This window comes from Stigmatopora nigra, chromosome 22 (assembly GCF_051989575.1).
Source record: "Stigmatopora nigra isolate UIUO_SnigA chromosome 22, RoL_Snig_1.1, whole genome shotgun sequence".
NCBI classification, from domain to species: Eukaryota; Metazoa; Chordata; class Actinopteri; order Syngnathiformes; family Syngnathidae; genus Stigmatopora; species Stigmatopora nigra.
The window spans coordinates 3,931,031-3,943,656 of NC_135529.1; the positions used below are offsets into that span (position 1 = coordinate 3,931,031).

A 12,626-nucleotide genomic window follows, 5' to 3' on the forward strand; every position below is an offset into this window, starting at 1 on the left:
AATAAATCATTTTCTGCATCACTAAATCCTCATAAGGTTTTAATACCTGCATTCTGTCCTATTTTCATTTTATGGGCTGTCAAGAAAGCATTTTTTCATAAAATGTCCCCCTAATATTTGCAAACTGCAAATATGTGACTATGGAGCATATTCTCCTGTGTGCATGAGTCATGAGAGGCACAGTGCCAACTTCACTGGTTCTAAGTTTAACTGTTTTCTTGGTGGTGCAACCCTTTAATGCTTCTGACCCACCACTTGTTCTGACCAAGGCTTAACCACATTTTGTTTTGTACACTACATTCCAATCTAAGAGGTGAAAAAAATCATATTGCACATTTTGAGTGGCTTACTGCTGCAGTGGCAAGTGACAGCCTAGAGGCTGACACTGCAGGGTACACTTAGCCCATTTGGCTCTTAGAATGCTCAATGTGGATGCAATGTGTCATTGGCAAATAGCAAGATAGTCATCCCAGAATTGTTAAAATGAATTTACAGTCAGCTGACGTTTTTATTTGATTTTATTTTGCTGTTGGCTGAATGTGAAAGCGTCACTAAAAGCCACAATCATTGCAATTTTCAATGTGGAAAATGGGATAAATCCAGGTCCCAAATTTTAAATTAATTAGTTTTAATTATTGTTTTGTAGCATCACAGTACATGTGTCAATCCCACACTATGTCAGTATGACAACATCTTGTTTACAAATTAGAAGTAGTTGCAAAGTAAGTCAAATCTCAGCTGGACTGCACATTGACAGCTCCGGACTGTGCCAATTGCGGGATTAACGCGTAGAGAACTGATGGGATGAGCTGAATAAATAAATAGGCAGGGAGAGAGAATGGCGACTGCAATAAACTGTGCCAATTTCCTTTGGCCAGCACGGAAAAGGGCTATTATCATGTTTTGGAGGACAAGTGCAATGAGTGAGTGGGCTGAATGGTGCAGTTCTTTGTCAATGAAGATTCTGAACAATCTGCTTCCAGTACCGGCATACATTTATTGCATGTTTTCCCTCTTGGTGATGATTGAGTATAGAGACACTGAGTGGGCAATTGGAGCATTGTGTGTTTGTCTGTGTGCACGCGCAGGATGGAGGCGCCTGTGTGTGTGTGTTGTGTGTATGTGTGTGTGTTGTGTGTGTGTGTGTTGTGTGTGTTTATGTGTGTTTATGTGTGTGTGATGTCGCCAAGCGCCTCCGCTTCAAACACTGAGAATTGCCTGGGCTAAAAATGCCAGCCAAAATGTGTTATGTGTTCATGTGAAGGGAATGACAGCAGGGAGAAGGGCACCCACACATTATGGACACACAAAGAAAAAGAGGATGATAGAAGGAAGAAAAATGGCACTGCACGCAAATATCAAAAACTTATCTGACCTGGGATAGATGATGGAAGAAGCATCACAATACACTCACTATCTCAAGGTTTGGGGAGTTTCCGATCATTAGAAATATTACTTTCAGCAAGATAATTTAGAAAAATTCCCAAACTTTCTCTGGTTAACTTTTGGAAATGTATAGTTGATGTTGAAAATGTACTGTTTATTTTTAATAAAGTATTAATGGTAATAGTCAATGTTTTGTGTACTTTTAATGTGAATGGGAAAAGACAGCAAATCAACATGATATGAGTGGAAATATAGTTCTACTTGTACACAGAGGAATAGGCCGACAGACAAAAGTTAGCTGTAATTTTAAGTGAATTGAAGGATAATGCATCTGTAATCTGTACATGAAATCTATGAGCGAAAAATATTTTCACAAACAGACATAATAAGTGTAGTAGGGGGCCAATCAAGGTGCATTGATTGCTCAAGAAAGCAAAACTGCATGCATTCAAGTCATTCTGCATAAAGTTGTTGATGTGCTGATTCCAACACCATTTATAGATGCATGTTTATAATTGAATAATTGAAAACAAAAAGGAAATATGTCTGAAAGGGAATAATGACACATTGATGGAGGAGGACAGAAGTTAATGGAGCCAAAACATCCAGTGATTTGGAAAAATGCCTTGGTGACAGTACACACATGCACGCACACTCACTCTTGTCAGGTGTTGCACTGACACAACTGGTTAGGATTGCAGCCAGCATGTGAAGTCAAGTGGAATGGAGAAGCAAATAAATGAAAGCTATTATGCACACACTTGCGCACAGACACACACTGACCGCCATCGGGGAGTTTCACTTGTCATTGCACATGAGACGACAGCCTGAGGCGCTATTCGGACCAAGAAATCTGGCAGCTTTCCTCAAGCGAGCACGAGGAAAGTGTCATTGCCCTCGCAATCAATAAAAAAAATATATATACCATATGTGATGGCAACTTAGGCTGTGTAGTCATACGAAGATGGGCATACATTAAGTAGACATCCGATGTATATTTCTTTTTTATCTTTTTGCCAAATAGTCTCATCAGATGTGAACATACTGTAATTCAGTCCTGATTCCTGAAGTTTATTACATGGCTCAAATAATGTTTTTCTATAGGAAGTAAGAAAGTGAGTTAGTCAGTTATTTAAATGTACATATTAGTGCAATAATTAAATAAAAGTTTTCTTAGGAATTCATTTGCCATACCAAAATCCTACAAAACATTTTGGTATTGGCCTACATTATAACCAGAGATATGATCTTTTCACTTCTATGATAATATAAATATTTGCATTATTTATAAACTCTGGAGTTTTTGAGCCTGTAGTGATTTTGAGGGGAAATTTAAACAATGTGCAAGCTATCCACTTGACCTGGATATTGAAAACAAAGACCTGCATTTCAATTCACAACAATTAAATCTTTGGTTGTACGGACCAGTTTGTTTTTGACTGATAAGTTATACAAAATTCCTTTTTTTCATAACACCTACAATATTGACATAAATAAATGCTATGCCCATTGCTATTTTACCAATGTATTAGTATTTCTATTTATAGACTTAACTTAGTGGATCAGTTATAAAACAGTTTCCTCCACAGTTTAGCTAAACTAATACTACTACTATACTAACTAAACTGTGGGTACAGTTTAGTAAAGTGTTGGTAGTTTAGTAATATGTGTGTAAAGATAACTAAACTGTGGTTACAGTTTAATAATGCAGGGATCCAGATAAATAATCTGTGGGTACAGTTCAGTAATTTGTGGGTACAGTTTCGTAATTTATAGATATATATTACTAAACAGGCTTCTTTTTCATAAGTATATTATATTGTCTTTTTGGGGGGCCTATTATTGTGCAATGGTATTTTTTTAGCACTTGTGATGACCTGATTTTGGTCCTCCTCTGCCTTTTTTGTGTGATGAGCTGTTCTATGCCATGTTTTCATCTGTATTGAAATTAACTAAAACATTTTAAAATTTGAAGCACAACATTAATTTTGAATGGCCTCTTTTGCAGCGCACAAACTATAGTCTCTAAAAGTTTCAGGGAAAATTAAAGCTGTTGTAAGACCATTTAAATTGTATGAAAGCACTCTTCGAAGCCTGTGTTGAATTAACTGGTTGAGTGATGAGGTCCGAGCACTTGCATGCTTGCATGGTATGCACATAATTTAAAGATGTGTCTACCTTCATAAATGTTTGCAGTGAGTGAAATCCCATGCAGCCATTTTTTTCAGCCTGTTTTTGTTTGTGTTTTACCTTAACAGGCAGAACATGGATTGGGAACTCTCTGCGAAAGTAAATATTAGGAAGACCATGTACATTTTGGCCCAAAAAAAGCTATTGCAATCGGGACCAAAATATTGAAGCGTAACACATTCAGCAAAACTAATCTTGACATCCATTGGTCTAGAGTCTAGACCAACAATTCAAGGTTGTTCTTCAGGTAAATCACCCTTTATTGTTATACCAGTCATTCAGAACAACTAACATTATGTAAAAATGACAAAAAAAAACAGATTGCAAGTGCAGTCAAATCAGTTCAAGTGTTTTCATTGATTTGATAGCATTAAATATTAATAAGAGCAGAGACAGTGGAGCAAAAATTCTGCCATAAAATATTGATGTGACCAAAACAAGCCTCAAAATACAACATATCTCAATCCGCCCAATTATATAAGCAGCGAAAATGACAGACATGTTTGTCACATTTTGTGAAAGATTTACATTATAAATAAAATACCCATAATTTAACCACAACTGGAATGAAGCAGCATCAGTAGATAAACAAAAAAAAAGAGGAAATGGATGTTTAAACCATGCTTTGAAGTTAAAAAGCTAAAAAAAACATATGAGTAAAAGGCATGTTTAATTTTCTGTCGTCTGCATCATAAACATTTAATTGAGAATGTCACTGAGGGATGGCTTTGCAGCTCACAGTAAATCTTTTCCACTCATTATACGATCGGTCTTGTGACGAGTTTGGCATTTTAGATTGTGATGTTTTAAAGCATGTTTTGTATTCCCCTTTTGAACAATGCTTGATTTGTAATACATATTTTTGGACTATGCACTACAAACCCTTAAATAGGGCATTTATTCAATGGACAATATTAATGTATTCATTTATTCATTTACCTTCATGCCGCTTATCTTAATAAGGGTCGTGGGGTTGCTGGTGCTTATCCCACTGAACTATGGACGCATTTTTTGCAAGAGGAATAATCTACAAAACACACATTTCCTAATGTTTCAGAATAAATTTAGTGCTTTAAGCTTGCACCGAACTAAAGTGCAAGAAAATGGCCTTCAGAAGAGCATGTACATACAAGTTATTACTGCAATAATTATTTATGATTATCCATTTTTGAATGACATATACACTAACTTTCTGTGGACGGATCTTTCTCACATCTAATAAGGATCATATTTATACATGTACAGCCATTTACAATCCAAAACGTGATTCAAAGCCCCAAAAAAAGCAGGTAAAAATAAACTTATGGAGCAAAAATAAGGGTAAAATGTCACAATTAGCGACATTTCAAGAGGTAAAATAATCTTGCCATTAGCGACATTTCAAAAGGTAAAATATATATTAATAACTACTTTTGATTCAATTCACAATTGCAACATCGTCATAACTATTGTCATTTGTGTGATTGTTCGAGTTAAACATAAATAAGGCAATGGTATATGTTTTGTAGGTAGCTTTGAGAGTGAGTAGCAGGGCTGAAACAAGCAGATTGAGAGCAATCAGGGGGGAAGGATTTCTGCCACCCGGGAGCAAAATATACAATACCGAGCAAAAACAGCTGGCAATAATAAAGTCTTGTGTAACCTTTTACTTAATGAAAAAAAATGATTCAGACTAATGAGATTTTAAGATAAAATCAAAATAACTGCTGCTTTCATAAACCTGATCAACTTTCGTCATTTTGGAAACGCACAACTTGCATGAGTATGGTTAGATATGACAGTGCAATCACTGCGTCCAACCTAACGTTGGCCAACCTGAGTTGTTCTAATTTGAAAGCACTTGTTCTGTAGAAAATCATTCAGATTCATTAAATTTAATCATTAACCTTCGATAACGCCATAAGGATTTAGTATACTTATGAATGAAATACATTTTCAAAGATTCTCAAGTTATTTGTATCTTTGCACCCCCGATACCAACTTTGGTCAAGAAACAGAATATACCATAAACTTGCAACTAGCCAGTTAGAGGGCATATGGTGACAAACAACTATTATAACAATTATACACATTCACATCAATGGACAATTTGGAGTGTTCAATGAACCTGACATGCATGTTTTTGAATATAGGGGAAAACTGCATAAATCGAAAAAAAATACGCACACTCAACACAGGATTTGTGGAGACTGGATTTGAGACCTTAGAACTTAAAAATAAATAAAAATTAAATAAATGCATTTTTTTTAAAATTGAAAAAGAACTCTGAGGAAGATGTGCAAACTAGAAGGACATAGTGCTGCATTGGAAAATATTTAATTGACTACCCCGTTTTTGATGTGCCATTTTTAAAATAATAAATATAATAATTTTCTGCACTTCTTTGTTGACATAGTAAAAGTCAATTCTTTAGATTGAGGTATAAAACAAAACACAAATGATATGTTATATCGAAATTTGTTAGTTTGAAAACTGAGAGAGAATGTTATGACATTCTGGAATGAATGACTGGCCAAAAACAGCTTGGAAAGTAGAAAATGCAGCTTTTTAGTGGGGTTAAGGAAAAAAATAGCTTCCCTTGGTTGTACAGAATTTGTTATAGAGTTAAAATTAAGCAACAAAAGTGTGCAACAGCTTATTTGTTTCTCTCACTTCATCTCTCCCACTCCCTTTTCTATTTTTTTTAATTCCCTGCATTATCAGTGACATGAACTCTGAATAACTACGTCTATTATAAAAGCAGTGATGGGGGTGCCATCTGTCCATTTTTCCATTATTTCACATTCAGGTTTAAGGAATAGTCGCAACAAAATACAGGAAATAGAAAGGCAAATCAAGCATTCAATGTTACTGTCACACCTACAAAAAAATGTAGTCTTCTAACATGCACGTTTTTGGGTCGTATGTGGAAAGCGAAGATGGACATGCAAACACCAGACAAGGATTCCAACTTAGGTTCTGTATGCTTGACATGAACTCTACATTATAATTTTTTATATATCAAAACAGTAAAATTTATCATGTCTGCTGGTGAGTCTTCGATTTATTGGAAAGAATTTCAGTGAATTCCTTTGGGCGCTTTACTAACTGAAAAATATCCTTTAATCGCTTTGGGCGACCTTTAGTTCACAATAAGGTTCTGTTCTTATAGTGGTGGTAGTGGCAGTAATTTATATTGTCTGCAAATCTGAAAAATAACTCACATTAAAGTCATGATTACAGAGAATATTTTAAAAACGACAGATTACCTTTAGTTTTGTCATTTGGTGATTTTGGGTCCCTGTACCGTCTTCTTTATCCCATTCTTCTTTTTTGCTGACATAACCTTTAACTGTATGTATGGGAATGTAAAGAAAGGAGGAAAATGGAAGATGCATGGTTAGATGAAGGTATCACATTCATGAAGGAGGAGATGCATATATTTTGGCAATGTGAGACACAGTGTGTATTCCTGCAAAGAGTCCATCAGCAAATAAGTTCACCAAAAAATCTACATAACATCAGTTTAGGTTGAGGTTCATTTTGTTTCCTGTTAGTCGTCTATGAGGATAGCTGTATGCATGTGTACTTTTATTGTGTATTTGTGTGGGTGTAAGCATATCTCAACTGTCGGCATGGCACCACGTGGGAGCGCTGACAAGTGTTTTTTGTGGATTTGTGTTTCTGTTTCTGTGTGTAAAAGAGAGATTTAGTGGATAAAATGTCTGACAGGTTTTATCCAGGATTGTTGTCTTGTTAGTTTCAGGAGAATTTCACTCGTAGTTCATCTTGTTTTCTGGTGTGGTTAAACAAAATGTCATTAATGAAAGATCAAATACTTGCGTGATTGCGATCACTGAAATTTGGACTTTTTCTTCTTTTGTTTTCAGAATTCCAGGAGTGTCATGTAGAGAATTCCTGTAATTTGTGCGCCATTTTCTTTTGCGACTTTGTGAAAAGAGTGAAGGATCTGTCTTGTCTGTGCTTGCAATCAGGTGTCTCTCTGTGTGAGCGTCTGAAGGTCGGAGGTGTGCAGCGAGTGCTGGAGGAAGACATTTTTACGAGAGTAGCTTTTTAGGGACAATGGACCCCTGGGTGGCTGACCCAGGCGCCCCGTGAAGGGCGACAAAGTGGAGGACGACGAAGAGGAGGTGGAGGAAGGGTTCTGGGGTGAAGTGGTCCCTGACGAAGAGATGCTCCCCCTACTGGCCAGGCTGGAGGAGGAAGCGCCAACTGCCCGTGGAATATGACTGATCTGCTGATGCTCCCCTTTGCGAGATGCTAAACTTCCTCCTAAGGACTCAGAAGAAGATGACACCCTCTCTGGCTGCCTGCTGGCTAAAGATGACATCCCGCGGGGTTGGACGGGAGGAATGAAAGAATGAGGCGCCGTGTTTGGGCCGCCGACGGGCGGGTTGCAGTGGTTCTCCTCCTTGGCGGAACCGAGGAACAGCGGGTGGCGGGGGATGTTAGCGAGGTCCCCTGCGAGAGGCAGAAGAGATGGAGCAACTCCGGCTCGTGCTGCCCTTCGATCCTTTAGGTACGGTGGGCTGCTGTTGTTGCCAGGGCCTGACTGCCCTAGAAGGTTGTTGGCCTGATAGAAACAATAATAAAGAAAACATCCTTTTAAAAAATTTAATGGCTTCTTGCTCAGTGTTGCCAGGTTCAAGGAAAGGAAAACAAAAGAAGTGAGGCTGTAAAAAGTAGGCAGAAAGCAGAATAAATTAATATTTGTAGGTTAGGACCGGCATATTTACACCCGTCATAAAAGTTTTGAGACACTTATGACAAATGTGCACATGTTTACAGTCAATTGGCACAGGACTTGGCAAAAAATAACCTTGAATAGTGAGTTTCAAAAGTCTTTCCAATGTCAGAAATGTCTATGAAAGGTATTTTGTCTAAAGCAGCTTCTATCCTGGTTACCCTGATAACACCCTGAAGATGGCAGATGCTATACATACATGGTCTTGATTCTAAACAGCATAAAGGAACATCTTTTTTTTGTCAACCTGTCTTCTTGACTGTGGAGTTAATGTGATTCTGGATGGGATGGGAAGACGTAGTGACTCCCGCGTGCGATGAGAGACGCAACAATTAGAGTAAGAGGGAGTGTGCTGCTCGCGTGTTCGCCCTCAACTGTTAATTGGGTGACATTTGGAGAACCAGGGCTCTCTAGACTCCTGCAGCTCGTTCTAATTGTTTCTAAACCAAGCGGAACCCTGCTCACTAAAGAACACACACAGCCACACACACTCACACAGAGAACAGGCAACACAAACAAGCACAAGTTTTGCATGAACTCGCAAAGCGTCGGCATCCAACTGGCTCCCCGGACGCAGCGGGAAGGATGGCAAATAAAGCTGGACGGCAGAAACAGAAGCCACCTGTTCTCCTTTCATGCTCCACTGCACGCATCTCTCTTATGAAACGAAGCTCCTCACGGCCACTCTCCCTCTATCCTCACTCACAAATTAGACTACAAAAACCCATATCTTACAAAGAATACCAAACAGCACACTACTAAATACATTGACAAATGAGTTTAATTTTTCCATAACCAAGCTCATAACTCAATTCATGAATATAAAATATATCATCTGATTTTGATAAAGAACATTGGAATGTATAAAATATAATAAAAATACCCTTTTTATGGAAAATAAATAGTTATTTAAAAAATCTAATGGTAAAAAAGGGCTCCAATTTTGGTGCAGTCTCCAATTAATTTGCATGGTTTGGTTATGACCTCTCATTGTGAGGAATTGGTGCCAATTCCACTTTATAAATTGAAGAGGCCTAAACAGATAAAAGGCAAAATTTCTAAAGAAAAGAACAGCATTGATTCATAGCCTTGAGAGTGATATGACCAGGATGAATTTGAAAAAAAGGCAGCTTGACGGGTAGACAGGTTTGAGTGCTAGCACACAAATTTAAATTATCAACTTAAAAACCCGGTACTACCATCTAGTTTAAATATTAATTCCATAACATTTAAGACTTTTTAAGGGCAATTCCATCAGTCAGTTTGCATAACAGGGTAAAAATATGACTAACTTTTTTCTTAGTAATTTTCTTCTTTTTCTGACCAAGAACAGTGATATTCAAGTATGACTTAAACATGCAGTATAGTGTAAAACCAATTCCACTTGACGCTATATTTTTCTGCTGCTGTTTTGTTTGCATTTGTTTTACCTCGAGGCATAAAAGAAAACAACAATGCATGGTCTGTGTTGACTATTGACAAAAGCATTTAAAAATCCAAATGGAGTTTAAGCCTTACCAGCAAAAAGCTGAACAAAAGACACGACAAAAGTACCAGCTATATTGGTAGACTGATCTTTTTTAGTGTACCCAGTTCAGATATGGTACACCAACAAAAATAATAATAATAATAAAAGGTTTAAAAGCTAATTAAGGGTAATGAAAAAATATTTTTAATTCAGACCTGCTCCCATATAGTATCTACTTTATGTACATGGAGAAGAACTGCATGCTAGTGCATGGCATGATGACCAAATTAAAAACCTGGTAGTAGCATCCATCCAATCCATCCAGTTCTTTGACTAATTTGCTGGAAGATTTGGATGTATTACATCAAGTACATCAAATGTTTTCACCTGATTTAATAACTTGCTAGGAGTTTGTTAAAACTAACACTTCAAACGGTACCGCGTTCCTTGTAGTGCCACCCAGCTACCTCCTCATTCAGGTACTTTAACGGGTTCCTCTATTTCTACTTTGATAGATAGTTGAGAAACAAGTACGCGTTGGATGAACTATTGAGCGTCAGGTACTTGCTAATGTGTCTTGATTGGGGGACGCAAATGGCAAAACTTAACACAGACGGATTTGTCTCATTAAGATGAGTGAAAGCAATGAGGGGGTTCACTGGAACCTCTAAGGAATTGGGACAATGCCGTGCTGTCAGTTTATGTGGGACGGCTTAATTAGGCCCGAATCTTGACAAAGTGATTCTGTAAGAGTTCCAAGAGTTTTCTGTTTCATTATACAAATCATTGCAGCAAAACGCATATTCTTGCCTAACATGCATCTGACAGCCAGGCTTTTATTTTTGTTTTCATTTTCTTGAGTTTAATTGGCCTTAGCTGCAAACAGTATGCACCGTCTTTACTAAAGGCTGTAGCAACTAAAAGTACTACTTCATCATGTGATGTACCAGCCAAAGCTGTCTTTTTCTTCTCGTCTGCAACAAGGCATAAGGCCAAACAGCCTATCTTGCACAATTTTCCACTTTTACACTAAGTTACGGAATAAATGAAAGAAACAGATGTTGTATATATTAGATACAGTCCAGATATCCAAAGTAAAAGCTGTGGTATAGCTGTGCGGGAGTGCATATTTTGTGTGTTATAGGCAGAGACAGATGGAGACAAAGCAAAAGGTCAAGTGCAATGAAAAGAGAGGTGTAAACAAATGGAGTCAAAGGATTGAAAGGACAGGAGGGGCAATGACAGATTGGTGAGAAGGTGATCAAAGATGCAGAAAAAACACGATGAGAGTGACAGAAGGTTGAAAAAAGTAGAACTGATGTACAAATTCACGTGTGCTGACTCGGGTGCACACCTCCCAAATATTGACACCGTGCGTTCAAAAGTAGGCTGATTAAATCAAAATAATGAATTTTAACTGTACAAATGGAGAAAGGGTTCTCAAGACTAAGAATCCTTCTATCTCAAGTTTAATGACTTTCAAACAACAAGCCCTGCATGTGGTACGCGGCACTTCGGGGGAGAACAGTGAAAGCAAAACAGTAGTATCATCAATCACACACCATGACTCAATACCCTACGGAGGCACAGAATCATAATCACACTGGACACAAAAAGTTGAGAAGTCCTCACTGAGATAACGTGGAGATTAAAAATTCTATAATGTGATTTTGTCACATTCAATAGTTTTCTTCATGAATAAAAGTTGTCAAACAACTTTTCACACAGTAAAAATTCAAAAAGTACGTATTGACGTTTGCGATGTTCCATTGGTTTATTTTCCTACATGTTCTGATGATGTGAAAGAAACTGAATGTTGTTAAAAATAACTATTTGGCATAAAGCCACAGAAGAAAATTGTGGAATTGAACATGTTTCCATTATTTCTTTTATTGATTATTGGGCTGGTGTCTTTATAATCTCATGAGGGGAGTGCTACAGAAAACATTAAAAAAAACAATCAACAAAAAGGAGTGCTACCAATACAGTGATTCTTCCACAAAATTATTTAGTTCTAGAAGTGATTTCCTCACTTGAATTTTTCATAAGTAGAGTAGCAATTTCCATGTTAATGCCCTTATCTGTTCCAAAGTACAGGTTAAAGTCAAATTGTGTTGTGTTCTGTTCTGGCAGGGTAATACTTTCTCACCCCCTAAAGATCAATAGGGTGGTCAACGGCATTCAAGGTGAAAATATGGCAAGGATTTTTCTTACTAGAATATTGTAGCTAAATGTCACTGTAACAATAAGGTATATAAAGAGATGAGGATAACAAAGACCCCGGCCTGCAATAGCTAAAGAATGCCCGCAGACATCCAGACCATCTCTCACACCCACAATGGGCTGGATCCATTTTCCACTAGACAATCAAATAAAGTCAGAGAATCTAAGCACACTGGCTGTCTCAAGGCCATAACAACACATACAGCACTTGTTGGTTTACCTCAGTAAAAAAAATCCACCGTGGGAGGACAACAGCCTATAGCAACATCCCCCTATTGCCCTTCTGCTTTTTATCTATTACAAAGATCTTTGGACTGCAATCTTCCAGATTTTACATCCCTTTAATTCCCACCCTTTTAATTCTTTTTTTGTTTAGTTTTTTATGTCTTCTTCTATCTCTCATTATATTCGAAGTGAGTTGTCACTTTGTATCAAAGAGGAAACCCATTAAAGTGTATCCAGTTGTAAAATTGTCTCTTGTGCCCTGAGTGTATTTATGAGATAGATCAGTTACTAAATTAGATAATTCCGGATCAGTTCGGATCATAGAAATGAGATTTTCACAAACCAATGCGTTGAGAGAGCCTGTGTGATGGTTGTTGAGAAAAGACAGGA

At 37.4% G+C, this 12,626-nt stretch overlaps 2 protein-coding genes across 6 annotated transcripts in view; both read right to left on the minus strand.

The window, feature by feature from the left end:
* Positions 1 to 6,965, minus strand: part of LOC144215399 (glutamate receptor ionotropic, delta-2) — a 230,902-nt gene extending 223,937 nt beyond the window's left edge. Inside the window, exon 1 of the mRNA XM_077744290.1 lies at positions 6,825 to 6,965. The gene's annotated coding sequence lies outside the window, so the exon portion shown is untranslated. The remainder of the gene's footprint in view (positions 1 to 6,824) is intronic.
* The window catches only part of LOC144215400 (serine-rich coiled-coil domain-containing protein 1-like), an 82,662-nt gene continuing 73,847 nt past the window's right edge, over positions 3,812 to 12,626 (minus strand). For 3 of the 5 annotated variants that reach the window (XM_077744293.1, XM_077744292.1, XM_077744291.1), the window contains exon 11: positions 3,812 to 8,149. In XM_077744293.1, the coding sequence (XP_077600419.1) occupies positions 7,547 to 8,149 (603 nt within the window). In that variant the 3' untranslated portion in view covers positions 3,812 to 7,546. The remainder of the gene's footprint in view (positions 8,150 to 12,626) is intronic. The other 2 variants (XM_077744294.1, XM_077744296.1) reach the window with 2 other exon arrangements.